The sequence below is a fragment of the Saccopteryx leptura genome, chromosome 6 (genome assembly GCF_036850995.1).
Source record: "Saccopteryx leptura isolate mSacLep1 chromosome 6, mSacLep1_pri_phased_curated, whole genome shotgun sequence".
In the NCBI taxonomy this organism is placed as follows: domain Eukaryota; kingdom Metazoa; phylum Chordata; class Mammalia; order Chiroptera; family Emballonuridae; genus Saccopteryx; species Saccopteryx leptura.
In genome coordinates, this window is record NC_089508.1 from 53389802 (window position 1) to 53404633 (window position 14832).

Consider the following 14832-nt stretch of genomic DNA (forward strand, 5'->3'; position numbering starts at 1 on the left):
TAGTGAAGAAGATAAGCAATTTGAAAGTAATATAAATGAACATTCAGTTCACAACTTTAGATCACAGAAGGCCCTTCTGAGGAATTCACATCTGAGCTGTTTTCGAAAGGAGGAGCAGAAATTAACCAGGCAAAGGGAAAGTAGAAGAGAGAACAGTTTATGCAAAGTCCCTGGAGCTGGCAAGAGCTTGGGTTCATGGACCCAAAAGAAAACCCAAGTGTTGTGTAATTGAGTATAGTGAGCAAGGTGGAATGTGAAATCAGGAAATAAACTTTTACCCTGTTACAGTAAGTATGACATAAACATAAATGAATACTAGAGGCGGTATAACTGCTGCTTTGAAAAAGCTACACGTCTCTGGAAAGAGAGAGCACGAGCCACATGCACATAACATGCAACGCAGTTTTGAAATGCTTTCACATTTACTAGTTTATGTGTAATCTGCAAAGTAGTGAGGGGACAACAGAGACAATTCTGATTGAGAGTTTGAAAGGTCTGGATTCGGCCCTGGCCGGTTGCCTCAGCGGTAGAGCGTCGGCCTGGCGTGCGGGGGACCCGGGTTCGATTCCCGGCCAGGGCACACAGGAGAAGCGCCCATTTGCTTCTCCACCTTCCCCTCCTTCCTCTCTGTCTCTCTCTTCCCCTCCCGCAGCCAAGGCTCCATTGGAGCAAAGATGGCCCGGGCGCTGGGGATGGCTCCTTGGCCTCTGCCCCAGGCGCTAGAGTGGCTCTGGTCGAGGCAGAGCGAAGTCCCCGGAGGGGCAGAGCCTCGCCCCCTGGTGGGCAGAGTGTTGCCCCTGGTGGGCGTGCCGGGTGGATCCCGGTCGGGCGCATGCAGGAGTCTGTCTGACTGTCTCTCCCCGTTTCCAGCTTCAGAAAAATCCAAAAAAAAGAAAAAAAAAGAAAGGTCTGGATTCAAGTTCCTTTCTTGTTGCTGTCTTTGTTGGGTCACTTCCCCTCTCAGGGTCTTAATTTTCTGCAAAATGGTAAGGTATAGATAACATGTTGATCCAGTTCCTTCTAGTTTAAAATTTCTATGATTCTATAAATGATATTATATCAAATATATTCTGACATTGTAAATTTATGTTAAATAGCTTTCTTAAGAAGCCGGGACCGATCACATCAAAAATTCTATAACATGATGACCAAAACACAAATGTTTATTCGCTTCATTGAGGAATGTTCTTTTGTCAGTGATAAAGATGCAAGCCTGGCGTTTTTTGATGATTGTGTAGATAAAGTAAGTAAAAGTTTGTCTACAATGCTCTAACTTGTTTTGTATGACTGTTATAAATGTTAGGAATTGTACTTTCTATTTATAACTTGTAGTAGCTTTTAACAAAATCTAAATTAACTTCATTCCATCATTGACCCTTTATCATGAAAGTTTTGGTGGCCTACCAGATATTATAGAACCCAACAACCTCCTGGGAATGCTTTGCAGGGTTTTTCTAAATCGTGAATTTTATTTGGCAGCCAGGTCTGTAACCCTGCCTGCCCACTTACAGACTGTGGGGGTTTGTTCGAGCCTGTAGACCTCAAACTTGAGCGTTCCTAATTATCACCTCCCCTTTTTGTCTAAGAGGGATTGTCACATGCTGAGACATGGGCATAGAGCATAATGAATATATCACCTGAATATTTCTACAATTTGAGAGAAAGTTGTAGCGTAAGTTAAGTGAATTAATTATATTTTAACTTTATGTATGAAACTTTCCCTTTTCCTTCAGTCCTAATTTCATGAGGTAGGATATCTATGCTGGAGAGAGGGGATGTTAGGGACAGTGACCCTGAGAAAGGTATCAAAACCTTCAAAACCTGACTGGGGTGCGGAAGGAAGAACAGCCTAGCATGGGGTGTCAGAGCCCACGCCAGGTGAGGAGAAAACCCATGCAAATGGTGGCCTAGCATGGAGAATCCAGATGAGCCGAATAGAGAGAGTGTCCATTCTGGCAGATAGACTGCTGCAGGGGGTCAGGACCTGAGCAGAACAAGGACATCATGCAGAGATGAGGACAGAGTAGAGTGCCAGAGTACGGTAGGGAGGGTGTCCCCATTGGGTAGGGATAGCAAAGGGAATGTCAGGATTTGATCTGGATGAGGGAGATGCCAGCTTGGTGGGGCAGAGGGGTTGGCCTGGAAGGAGCTGTCAATGCCAAATTAGGGTAAAGTAGTTACTGTATTTCCCCATGTATAAGATGCTCCCATGTATAAGACACACCTTAATTGTGGGGCCCAAAATTTGAAAAAAAATGTATTACATAAAGTTATTGTACTCAAGTTTTATTCATCATAAAATTCATACAGTTCCTCATCACTGTTAAAACTCCCATCTATTAGCTTGTCCTCATCTGTGTCTGATGATGAATTATTGTCTTCATATATTGCCTCGTTGTCAGTTCCATCTATGGCATTTAAAATGCCACACTTCTACAACCACTGTATAAGATGCACCCAGTTTTTAGACCCCAAAATTTTTGAAAAAGGATGCATCTTATACATGGAGAAATATGGTATATGCATGGGGGAAGGGTGGTGGTGAAGAGGGGAGAATGTTACATATAGGGGATTGATAAAATAATAAGTGTATTAAAGATAATAAAATTTTCCAGTGACTGAGAAGGGATTTACTAATAGAGAAAAGGAGAAAATCAGAATAAACCCTGTAATATTGGAATGCAATTGGATGTTCCATATGATATCATTGGTTGTTGTTTCTTTTTTTTTTTTAATTTTATTTATTGATCTTAAAGAGGGTGTGGGGGTAGCGAGAAGTGTATGTGCCTCAACCAGGCAAGACCAGGGTTTTGAACTGGGGACCTCAGCATTCCAGGTCAACACTCTGCTACACCACCACAGGCCATGCATCATTGTTTGTTTTTTTGTTTTTAATTTTTTTAAGACTCATTTTAGAGAGGAGAGTGAGAGAGAAGGGGGTAGCAGGAAGCATCAACTCCCATATGTGCCTTGACCAGGCAAGCCCAGAGTTTCGAACCAGCAACCTCAGCATTTCCAGGTTAGCACTTTATCCATTGCACCACCACAGGTCAGGCCTCATTGGTTTTTAATATGTATAAAAAGATGCATAAATAATCTAAGTGCACACACATACATACTTACATTCCTTAGCTCTGTACACTGAGAGGACCTGGGAGCAGCCATATCCCAATACTAGTGAGTACACCTAATGTACAGATTTTGGTTCCTAAATATCTTTCTCCACCAGGACTCCTTGGAGAAATGATTGGTCCCAAGTCTAGGGCAAGGAAAGTACGAATGAGTCCCGAAGTAGCTTATGCTAGAAAACAAGAAATTGCCCCACGAATGATAGACGTGTTTTTACAAAAACAACATGCAGAAACACAAGCCAGTTTAAAGGAACTTTCTCAATGACTATATCTGGTTTGATTCAAATATCTAAAGTCAGTAATAGATTGTAACCCATTAAATAAAATAGGAAACTATTAGTCTACACAGATATCAATCAAGAGTCTGATAAGAAACAGAATTTTACGTAGTTTTAAAGTACCTCCACACAAAATACATATTAATTATATAAAAGGAAAGAGTAACTTTATAGTAGAATGGAAAGCCTGATATACACCCCTTTATTTTTGTTGTTTTTTTTAAGATTTTATTTATTGGTTGATTGATTTATTTAAGAGGAAGGGAGATAGTGAGACAGACTCCCTCATGATCCCCAACTGGGACCCACCTGGCAACCCCCATCTGGGTCTAATGCTCAAATCAACCAAGCTGTTCTCAGCACCTGAGGCCAATGCTCAGACCAACCAAGCCACTGGCTGAGGGAGGTGAAGAAGCAGAGAAGGGGGAGAGCAGTTGTCCCCAGGCTTTTTTTATGCATAGTGGCTGGAGAGTAAAAAGTAGACACAGGTCTGGAGAGAGAGAAGCTGTTAAATAAATTTTAAAAAAAATTTTCTTTAAATAAATTAAAAATTTAAAACACCTGGTGCTTGGCCCTGGCATGTTGGCTCAGCGGTAGAGCGTCGGCCTGGCGTGTGAAGTCCCAGGTTTGATTCCCGGTCAGAGCATACAGGAGAAGTGCCCATTTGATTCTCCACCCCTCCCCCCTCTCCTTCCTCTCTATCTCTCTCTTTACCTCCCACAGCCAAGGCTCCATTGGAGTAAAGTTGGCCGGGGCACTGAGGACAGCTCCATGGCCTCAGCCTCAGGTGCTAGAATGGCTCTGGCCACAATGGAGTAAGGCCCCCGCTGGGCAGAGCATTGCCCTCTGGTGGGCATGCCAGGTGGATCCCCATCGGGCGCATGCGGGAGTCTGTCTTACTGCCTCCCTGCTTCTAACTTTGGAAAAATACAAAACAAAACAAAGAGCCCCTGGTGCTCATTGACAAGAAGTTCTCTTAGAATGTTCCATCATAGATATGGGAGTAGTTTCCAGCTTCCTTTCCAATGACCTTGGGTATTTGTTTAAACCTTTTATTCCAGTGGCTCTCTTCAGTTTCATTATCGTTGCTGACCTTATAATTATAATTATAAAACCATTTCCTCTGCATAAAAATATTTGTGTATAGAGCTCTTCTTTTGTTTTGGGTTGCCCATGGATGCCAAATACTATTGGGGTTATATATGATTTATCACTGAAATGTTCCTAATACTTTTTAAAATACTTGTCTTAGGTATTCTCTGTTTTTATTGAAAGTTTAATTTTTTAACATTTTTATTAAATGACTAAAGTAACAGGAAGTATGGAAAATAAAAGAAAAAAACTTTGTAAGCCAAATGATCTAATATACATTTTACATTTACTTTCAGAGTTTTTTTACATAATTACAATATAGCTTCTTAATTTTTTACATAACCAGATCTTATAACCACTTTTAATATTGCTGCCAAATATTTTTCAAGTAAATTTTTATTTTTACCACATTAAAACATGATATAATTTAGAAAGTCAAATAATTTTATAAAGCTAGGTTCTATTCCTTTTCACTCCTAGTTCCTGCTCCCCAGAGGTCATTGCTTTCTCTTTCAGATACTTCTTCAGTCATTTACCTTAAGATTTCCAAATAGTGAATTTTTTATTGCTGCTTATTAATGTCTCTCTGCCACCACCATCACAATTCTCTCTGTGTAGTTATAACATGACTTTTCGTCAAATGGTTGTTCACTGTTAATATAATTATCACTTAAAATATTTTTTAATTTATTGATTGATTTTAGGGAGAAAGGAAGGGAGAGAGTGAGAGAGAACATTGATTTGTTGTTCCACTTAATGCATTTAGTGGTTGGTTCTTGTATGAACCCTGACTGGGTATTGAACCCACAACCTTGATATATCAGGATGATGCTATACTAACTGTGCTATCTGGCCAGGCATAATTATCACTTTGTGTAGAATGATGATTAAACTGATTTTCATGTATTGATTTTGTTTTCCCTGAAGTTAATAACCACTATTCCTCGTTTTGTGTGTACTATTAATTCCTCTCCAAAGTCTTCTACAAAAGTGAAAAAAATTTTTTTTTTATTTTTCTGAAGTTGGAAACAGGGAGGCAGTCAGACAGATTCCCACATGCGCCCGACCGGGATCCACCCGGCACACCCACCAGGGGGCGATGCTCTGCCCATCTGGGGCATTGCTCTGTTGCGACCAGAGCCATTCTAGCGCCTGAGGCAGAGGTCACAGAGCCATCCTCAGCGCCCGGACCAACTTTGCTCCAATGGAGCCTTGGCTGCGGGAGGGGAAGAGAGAGACAGAGAGGAAGGAGAAGGGGAGGGGTGGAGAAGTAGATGGGCACTTCTCCTGTGTACCCTGGCCGGGAATCGAACCCGGGACTCCTGCATGCCAGGCTGCACTCTACCACTGACCGGCCAGGGCCCAAAAGTGAAAAAATTTTAGTCTCAATTATTCTAACATATGAGATAATCTATGTGCTATTTTTTTTAAATTGCTGAGTGTTCCATCTTTATGTTCCAATCTGAACTCATTGCTTTCTCATCTATCATCATTTTTCTTCACCATCATCTTGGGAGTTATATTGCCCTCTCTCTGGAGTTAGATCCCCTGCTTTCTGGCTTCAATAGCTTCTTTCTTGATTTACTTCTTTGTTATGGTGGAAAACATCTTCCAGTAGCTTAGTGAGAAAGAGTACATTTTTGATGCCCTGTTTGTTTGCATAGTTTTTGATTCTCTGCTAATACTTGATTGCTAATTTAGTTGGATGTAACAATTTGAAGTCATTACTGCATTGTCTTCTAACTGCAAGTGTTATTGTTGAGAATGACATCTAGTCTAATACCATCTTGATTTCTGATATTTGTGCTTGATCTCTTTTTCTCTCTGGAAGTGTTAAAATATCCCTGATACTGTACTCTAAAATTTCTGAAGGCTATGCCTGGTGTAGGCCTTTTCTTCATTGAGTTGGATACCTATTAGCCCTTTTAATAGTGGGCTCATTTCCTTCAAAATCTGGGGAATTTTCTTAGTTTTTTCCTTTTAATTTTTCTCAATTTTCTCTTTTCTTTTTCTGAAATACATATCATTAAAAAAAATTTTATTGATATTAGTGAGAGAAAGAAATATCAATTTGTTTTTCTATGTACCTACATGTTTATTGATCCTGTATATTGTGCCTGACCAGGAATCAAACTGCAACCTTAACTTATTGGGACAGTGCTTTAACCACAGTGCTAACCAGCTAGGGCTTGAAATACTTATTATTTAGATATTGGCCCTCCTGGCCTGATCCTCTTAATTTTCTTATCATTTTTCATCCCATTTTCTGATTTTGTGTCTTTCATCTCCACATTTTGGGAAATTTTTCTCAGTTTTATTTTCCAGCCTTTATAGTGTACTGTGTGTGTGTGTGTGTGTGTGTGTGTGTACTTTTCTGAAGTTGGAAATGGGGAGGCAGACAGACTTCCGCATGCACCCGACCAGGATCCACATGGCACATCCACCAGGGGGCGATGCTCTGCCCATCTGGGGCGTTGCTCTGTTGCGACCAGAGCCATTCTAGCGCCTGAGGCAGAGGCCACGGAGCCATCCTCAGCGCCCAGGCCAACTTTGTTCCAATGGAGCCTTGGCTGCGGGAGGGGAAGAGAGACATAGAGGAAGGAGAGGGGGAGGGGTGGAGAAGCAGATGGGCGGTTCTCCTGCGTGCCCTGGCCGGGAATCAAACCCGGGACTCCTGCACGCCAGGCTGACGCTCTACCACTGAGCCAACCAGCCAGGGCCTATAGTGTATTTTTTACTTCTGTAATCATATTTGTAATTTCCATTAGCTTTTTTTATTCTCTGAATCCTCCTTTTTTTCTAGCATCTTGTGTCATGGACGTAGGCCTATTCATTTTAGTTATTTTGAAGGTTTTTATCCTCCTTCCTGCATTGTCTCTTCTTTTTCTGAGTACATTTTGATATTTGTTTATTTTATTCTTTTTGAAGTTACTGGTTTTCCTTGTGTGATCTTTGGTTGGTCTTCATTTTCAAGGGTGTGCACAAAGAACTCACTGGAATTCTGGGAAGGTGAGGCTTGGAGAGATAGATGATCATAAAGGAACGCAACTATTTCATTAGAGTTTGTGTTTGATTGATCAGTGTTTGTAATTCTTTTCTTTCAGAAAGAAAACTAACCTCTTAGGTTAGTTTCCCTAAGAGGTCTTTAGCTTGGGGAGCAAAAGCTGACTGTCAGTCTTCTCCGAGCTGAGTGGGGAAAGTAATTGAGGTTATCCCCTGTTGTAACATGTAGGCTTTTACTCACTACACCTGTTTTAATTAACCTCCTCATCTCCCCCAGCCCTGTCTAGTGTCCTCAAGTCTAAAGTCCCTCTGGTTCACTCAGAAAAACTCAATCTAGTCTTCTTCCATGTTAGGGAGAGGTAGTATCTAACTGGACTGGCTTGGGCCAGGAATCTGAGAGTCCTTAAATGCAAGCTTTTGACTAATTCTCCTCCCACCTGCACTTGATCTTCAAAGACATCTAGTACTTTTCATTCCTGACCTTTCTGGATCTCTACAGAGCAAAATGGATTGCTTTTGGCTCTTTTCCTCTGTCCCCTCACCAGTGACAGATCTGTGGCTTTCAGTTTCCACTGGTCACATCAATCTACTTTGTTGCTTCTGAAATGTTTTGAACTCCATCTCTGCTGGTGTCCTCTCTTCAGCTCATTTTGTATTTGTTATATATTCAATTCCCTTACTCGAATTTTGGTGGGATTTCACAAGGCATCGAAGGTAAATTGTGTGTAATTTGTCTTGTTCAACCAAAAGTCTGCATAATCATTGCTATTTTCATTTTAATGATTGTATATTTTATCCATTTATCATACTTTATTCATTTACTTATTTTTTGACATGTAGATGACTTCTAATTTATTGCATTGTAGTCATGCAAAAAAATCATCTTTCATACTGATAGTTTTTTTTTATGTTAGGTCCTTCTCTTAGAATAAGAATAACATGTGTTTAAATACATTTTGATTTCCTAAAAAGGACTACCAATTTGAGTACCAGCAGGGTATGTGACTGTTCAGCTTACTGTAGTTATAGTATCATTGTGAGTTTTTACCACATAAAAGTCTTTTTGACAGGCTAAAAATAAAGATATATTCTTTTATTTGATTAATTTTTAAATATCCTTCAACATAAATTGAAATAAGTGCTTATTCTAAAAACAGTATGTTCTACTTTATTTAAACTTTTATTCTGAGAATTTATTACTTTTGTAATTTTTAAAAAGTAAATAAAAGTAATACATATTCATTATATTTTAATTGGAAAATAACATAATATAAAGAAGAAAATTAATTACCAGTAATATCATTATTCAGAAGTAGCTTTTTGATCATGTGTGTGTGAGAGAGAGAGAGAGAGCACACACACAAATACATCTATCTGTATAATATGCATACTTTCTTTTACAAAATTAGAATCATAGTATATGTGTGATTTAGTTATTCTAGTTTTTTTATTTGTCATTATTTTGTGAACATTTTCTCTTGTCATTAATTATAATTCTGAAATTTGCCTTGTTATCTAGTTTACTGTAGGATGTACCATTAAAAACCTTTTTGAATCTTGGAGATTATAGCATATAATGCTGTGAAGTTATAAACCACAGTTTAAGATGACATTGAATATACCAACTCTTTTTAAGTTAAAAGAAAATTAAGAGCTATCCTGTCCTATTTTGTAATACTCTACTCTATAATCTTATCTTTAATGTTTAACTTGTTAACAAGTCTTACTTTCCCATTTATTCCCAACTGATATGTGATAGTCATTCTATCGAACCTAATAAAGTTCTGTGGGTTATATTTTGTCATATGCATAACATTTAAAAAAAATTAATGTAAATGTTTTTGTTCTTTATGAGCTCCTTTTGGGCAGCTTAGACTCTGAAGTTTTCATTTTTTTATGAATATATGACCTTGCCATAAAATATCTTGGAGAAGGCCCTGGCCGGTTGGCTCAGCGGTAGAGTATCGGCCCGGCGTGCAGGAGTCCCGGGTTCGATTCCCGGCCAGGGCACACAGGAGAGGCACCCATTTGCTTCTCCACCCCTCCCCCTCTCCTTCCTCTCTGTCTCTCTCTTCCCCTCCCGCAACCAAGGCTCCATTGGAGCAAAGATGGCCTGGGCGCTAGGGATGGCTCTGTGGCCTCTGCCTCAGGTGCTAGAGTGGCTCTGGACGCAACAGAGCAACGCCCCAGAGGGGCAAAGCATCGCCCCCTCGTGGGCATGCCGGGTGGATCCCGGTCGGGCGCATGCAGGAGTCTGTCTGACTGCCTCCCCGTTTCCAGCTTCAGAAAAGTGAAAAAAAAAAAAAAAAATGAAAAAAAAAAATATCTCGGAGAAGTAGAATTACTAAAGTGCTTTCAATACTGATGTAGCTAGAACTTAACTCAAATGTGCTTCTACATATACTGAAAGAACTTAGGGAAATCTGTTGTATTTAGTGTAAATCAAAGAAAGAACCCAGTATTCTCAGCACATACATATTCATTTTTTTAACATACATTTTTTAAAAAGTATTGTTTCTTGAATACATTCTCATGGTTCAAAATGCAAAATAATATAAAAACATATACATAGGGAAATCTGGGTCCTGACCCATCCTTGTTCACTCTGTTCATCTCCCCTTCCCCATATGGGTAATTACTTTTCTTAGTATTCTTTAGTATTTCTTTATGCGAATACAACCAAAAAGCAAATTCATGTTCTTATTTTCTCCTCTTCCTTACTCAAAAGATAGTTCATTATATACAATGAGTTGTTACTTTCGCTTAATTATCTTGGAGATCTTTTTGTAGTGATACATAGAGAACTTGCTTTAAAAAAAAAAAAAAAAAGCTCTGTAGTCTCCAGTTGTGTCCATGGTTTATTTAACCATTCCCCTACAAACAAACATTTGGCTAACCAATGTATTTTTGTAATGTATGTTTTTCAAACTCCTTCAGGTGGATATGGACAAGAGTGGTGAAGTGCGACTTATAGAACTGGATGAATCTTTCAAAAGTGAACATACTGTTTTTGTAACACCACCTGAGATCCCCCATCTACCCAATGGTGAAGAGCCCCCTTTACAGTACAGGTATTCAAGAGGCGAATGTTTGAGATTGAAAGAGAGAAGCAATCCACCATCTGTGACGTAGCTTTCTAAGGACTGTAGTATTTTCAAAAATCCAAACTTTACAGATCCCTAATTTTTAGGTGGTAAGCAAGCTTATCCCACATCCATTATTAAGTTTGAGGTATAAAAAGAAAAAAACATATAATTTTGCATAATATAGACTTGGGAATGGGAAACTCTCTATATCTGCATACATATCTGTTCTCATACTGTTGATTAAATTCAGTTAGGACCCTACCCCATCAATGTAGGACTTTTATTACAGAATTTTGATTTTTGTTTCTCACTAAAGCTGGTTTGCTCACTTTCATCCCCTCCCTCACACATTGGTTAATGTGACATTCATTTACCAAAGATTAAATCTCACTTAGAGTCAACATTTGTGACCTTGATTTGGATGACATATTTTTTAGGTTATTAGTTTTTCCGTGAGTTTTTAAGTCACAGAAATTGAGAACTATTGGAATTGATCATTAGGAACTTTGGTCAGACACTAACAGGTGCTTGGTATTTAGTCTTGAATGATATATTCTTCCTGCCTTCAAATCTAGTGGGAAAGAGAAATTCTGAGACAATGAAATAAAGGTTATGATAGAAGTAGACATGTTTAACATCTATATATCTAGATATATATTATACATACATTTGCAATATACTATAGTTTCCAGTATACATTTATTTTTACTTCAAGTGGTATTTCCTTTTAGATTTTAAAATATTTTTTTATTTTTAAATAATAATTCTTATTTTATTTAAATCTTCTAAAACCATTTCTCACCTATCATTCATTAAGTCACAGTTTGTTATTTTCATTATAAAAAAGATTTTTCAAAACATCCTCATTTATAACCCAAATTATTAAATTTGAAAAAGTGGTGTAACAGATGTTTGTGAACGCTGATTAATTCATCAGCCACTTGATTCCTTTCGTTTATTGATGAAGTTGTTCATGTCATTTTTTTAAAGTCTGCCTTTTGTCAAAGACATTTAAAATATTTCTCCTAATTTCTCTTTTTCTTTCTAAGCAATATCTCATTTCTTTTATTTCTTTTGTAATTATTTTTCTAAGACTTCTTTTGGTATGTTTATTAATATACTTTTGGGTATTTTTGTGGTTTGGTTTTTACTTTTTTTAATTAAAATTTTACTTTTAGATTCAGTCCTTTAATAAGAAAATTACTTAATTTTAAAAGTTCCCATTTTTAAAGAATCTAAGTCATTTTTTCCCCTGTGAGACTACACAATATAACTTTGGTATAATCACACCCATCATTCAAAAAACAACTTACTGTAAATGTCTGTAATGAGCACAGTGAGTCCTCTCAATACAAGATGATTCATATACTTACATTTTCTACATAAAATGATAAGGCAGTAAATTTCCACAAGATACCCAGATACCATGTATATACAATCCGTTTTTTATTGACATGATTTTCCTGGACTTCTTTGATATTTTATTCCTACTCCTTTGATATTTTATTAAAATTCAGTCATTACCAATATTTTTTATTCTGCTGAATTTGCCTATATGTAATAGATATATTTTACCATCTTTTTTTATAGTTTTCTTCTTAATAGTTAATTAAAACTATTTCTATGCCTTTAAAAATATAATAAAGTAGGTTAAGTTTGCTGCTCAGGAGCTTCCTCATTCTTCAGTATGTCTTTTTCCCTAGCTCTGCTACTTGTTAAATGCCTAACCACCTTCCTCTAGCACCCAAATTAAAATGCCTCCTCATAGAGGAACTTACTCTAATCTCTTATTCCTCTTCTCCAAGCTCTTCAACTTTCTTTCTCATAAATGTGGGCCTGAACCTGCTATCTAACCTGATAAACCAATTCATGATAACATGGGAGCTTATCCTGTTGAGCTAATGTTATTTGCATCTTTTTTTTTATTTTAATTTTTATTGTGTTTACATAGATTCTAGTGTCCCCCCAACGCATCCCCGGCCCCATGTTCTCCACAACATCCCCACAATGCCCTCCCTCTCCCCTCCAGGATTAGCTTTTCTGCTCTCTATAACGTTGTGTGATGTGTGTATAATTTCACCGATCTCTTTCCATTTTCTGATCCCTTCCTATCATCCCCTTTCCCTCTGTCCCCTTTCCCTCTGGTCCTTTTGATCCCGCCTCTGCCTCTATTCTGTTCCTCAGTTCATAGTGTTCATTGGATTCATCAAATGAGTGAGGTTAGATGATATTTTTCTTTCTCTGCCTGGCTTATTTCACTTAGCATAATAGTTTCCAGGTCCATCTATGTTGTTTCAAAAGGTAAGATTTCCTTCTTTTTCATGGCCCCCATAGTGTTCCATTGTATATATCATATGTACCACAGCTTTTTAATCCACTCATCTACTGACGGACACTTGGGCTGTTTCCATATCTTGGCTGTTGTGAACAATGCTGCCATAAACATGGGGGTGCATTTCTTCTTTTGAATCATTGATGTGATGTTCTTGCGATGTATTCCTAAAAGTGGGATGGCTGGGTCAAAAGGCAATTCCATTTTTAATTTTTTGAGGAATCTCCATACTGTTTTCCACAGTGGCTGCACCAGTCTGCATCCCACCAGCAGTGCAGTAAGGTTCCCGTTTCTCCACACCCTCTCCAGCACTTGTTTTGTGTTGTTTTGTTAATGAGCACCATTCTGACAGGTGTGAGGTGGTATCTCATTGTGGTTTTAATTTGCATTTCTCTAATGATTAGTGATGTTGAGCATTTTTTCATCTGCCTTTTGGCCATCTGTATGTCCTCTTTGGAGAAGTGTTTATTCATTTCTTTTGCCCATTTTTTGATTGGATTGTTTATCTTCCTGGTGTTGAGTTTTACAAGTTCTTAATAAATTTTGGTTATTAACCCCTTATCAGACATATTGTCGAATATGTTCTCCCATTGTGTGATTTGTCTTTTTTTTTGTTCATATTGTCTTTAGCTGTGCAAAAGCTTTTTAGTTTGATATAGTCCCACTTGTTTATCCTGTCCTTTATTTCCCTTGCCCTTGAAGATAAATCAGCAAATATATTGCTGCAAGTGATGTCAGAGAGCTTATTGCCTATGTTTTCCTCTAGGATGCTTATGGTTTCATGACTTACATTTAACTCTTTTATCCATTTTGAGTTTATTTTTGTGAATGGTATAAGTTGATGGTCTAGTTTTATTTTTTTGCAAATAGCTGTCCAATTTTCTCAACACCATTTGTTAAAGAGACTTTACTCCATTGTATGCTATTACCTCCTTTGTCAAATATCAATTGTCCATAAAGGTGCAGGTTTATTTCTGGGTTCTCTGTTCTGTTCCATTGATCTATATGCCTGTTCTTATGCCAGTACCAAGTTGTTTTGAATATAATGGCCTTGTAATACTGTATAACTTGATATCAGGAAGTGTGATACCACCCACTTTATTCTTCTTTTTGAAGATTGCTGAGGCTATTTGTATTCTTTTTTGGTTTCATATGAATTTTTGGAATATTTGTTCTATATCTTTGAAGTATGTCATTGGTATTGCATTGAATTTATAAATTGCTTTGGGTAATATAGACATTTTAATGATGTTTATTCTTCCTAACCATGAGCATGGTATATGCTTCCACTTGTTTATATCTTCCTTGATTTCTTTTATCAATGTTTTATTATTTTCTGAGTACAAGTCTTTAATCTCCTTGGTTAAATTTACTCCAGGTACTTTTTTGTTGTTGTTGCAATAGTGAAGGGGATTGTTTTCTTAATTTCTCTTTCAGACAGATCATTGTTGTATAAAAATGTCTCTGATTTCTGAGTATTAATTTTATATCCTGCCACCTTGCTGAATTCATTTATCAAATCCAGTAGTTTTTTTGTTTGTTTGTTTGTTTGTTTGTTTTTCATTTTTCTGAAGCTGGAAACAGGGAGAGACAGTCAGACAGACTCCCGCATGCGCCCAACCGGGATCCACCCGGCACGCCCACCAGGGGCGACGCTCTGCCCACCAGGGGGCGATGCTCTGCCCATCCTGGGCATCGCCATATTGCGACCAGAGCCACTCCAGCGCCTGGGGCAGAGGCCAAGGAGCCATCCCCAGCGCCCGGGCCATCTTTGCTCCAATGGAGCCTTGGCTGCAGGAGGGGAAGAGAGAGACAGAGAGGAAAGCGCGGCGGAGGGGTGGAGAAGCAAATGGGTGCTTCTCCTGTGTGCCCTGGCCGGGAATCGAACCCGGGTCCTCCGCACGCTAGGC

At 38.3% G+C, this 14832-nt stretch overlaps 1 protein-coding gene across 3 annotated transcripts in view; it reads left to right on the forward strand.

Moving 5' to 3' along the window:
- Positions 1–14832, forward strand: part of DENND4A (DENN domain containing 4A) — a 128083-nt gene that overhangs the window by 70203 nt on the left and 43048 nt on the right. For all 3 annotated transcript variants that reach the window (XM_066343722.1, XM_066343723.1, XM_066343724.1), the window contains exons 14-15: positions 1098–1243; positions 10442–10575. In XM_066343722.1, coding sequence (XP_066199819.1) covers positions 1098–1243; positions 10442–10575 — 280 coding nt within the window. The remainder of the gene's footprint in view (positions 1–1097; positions 1244–10441; positions 10576–14832) is intronic.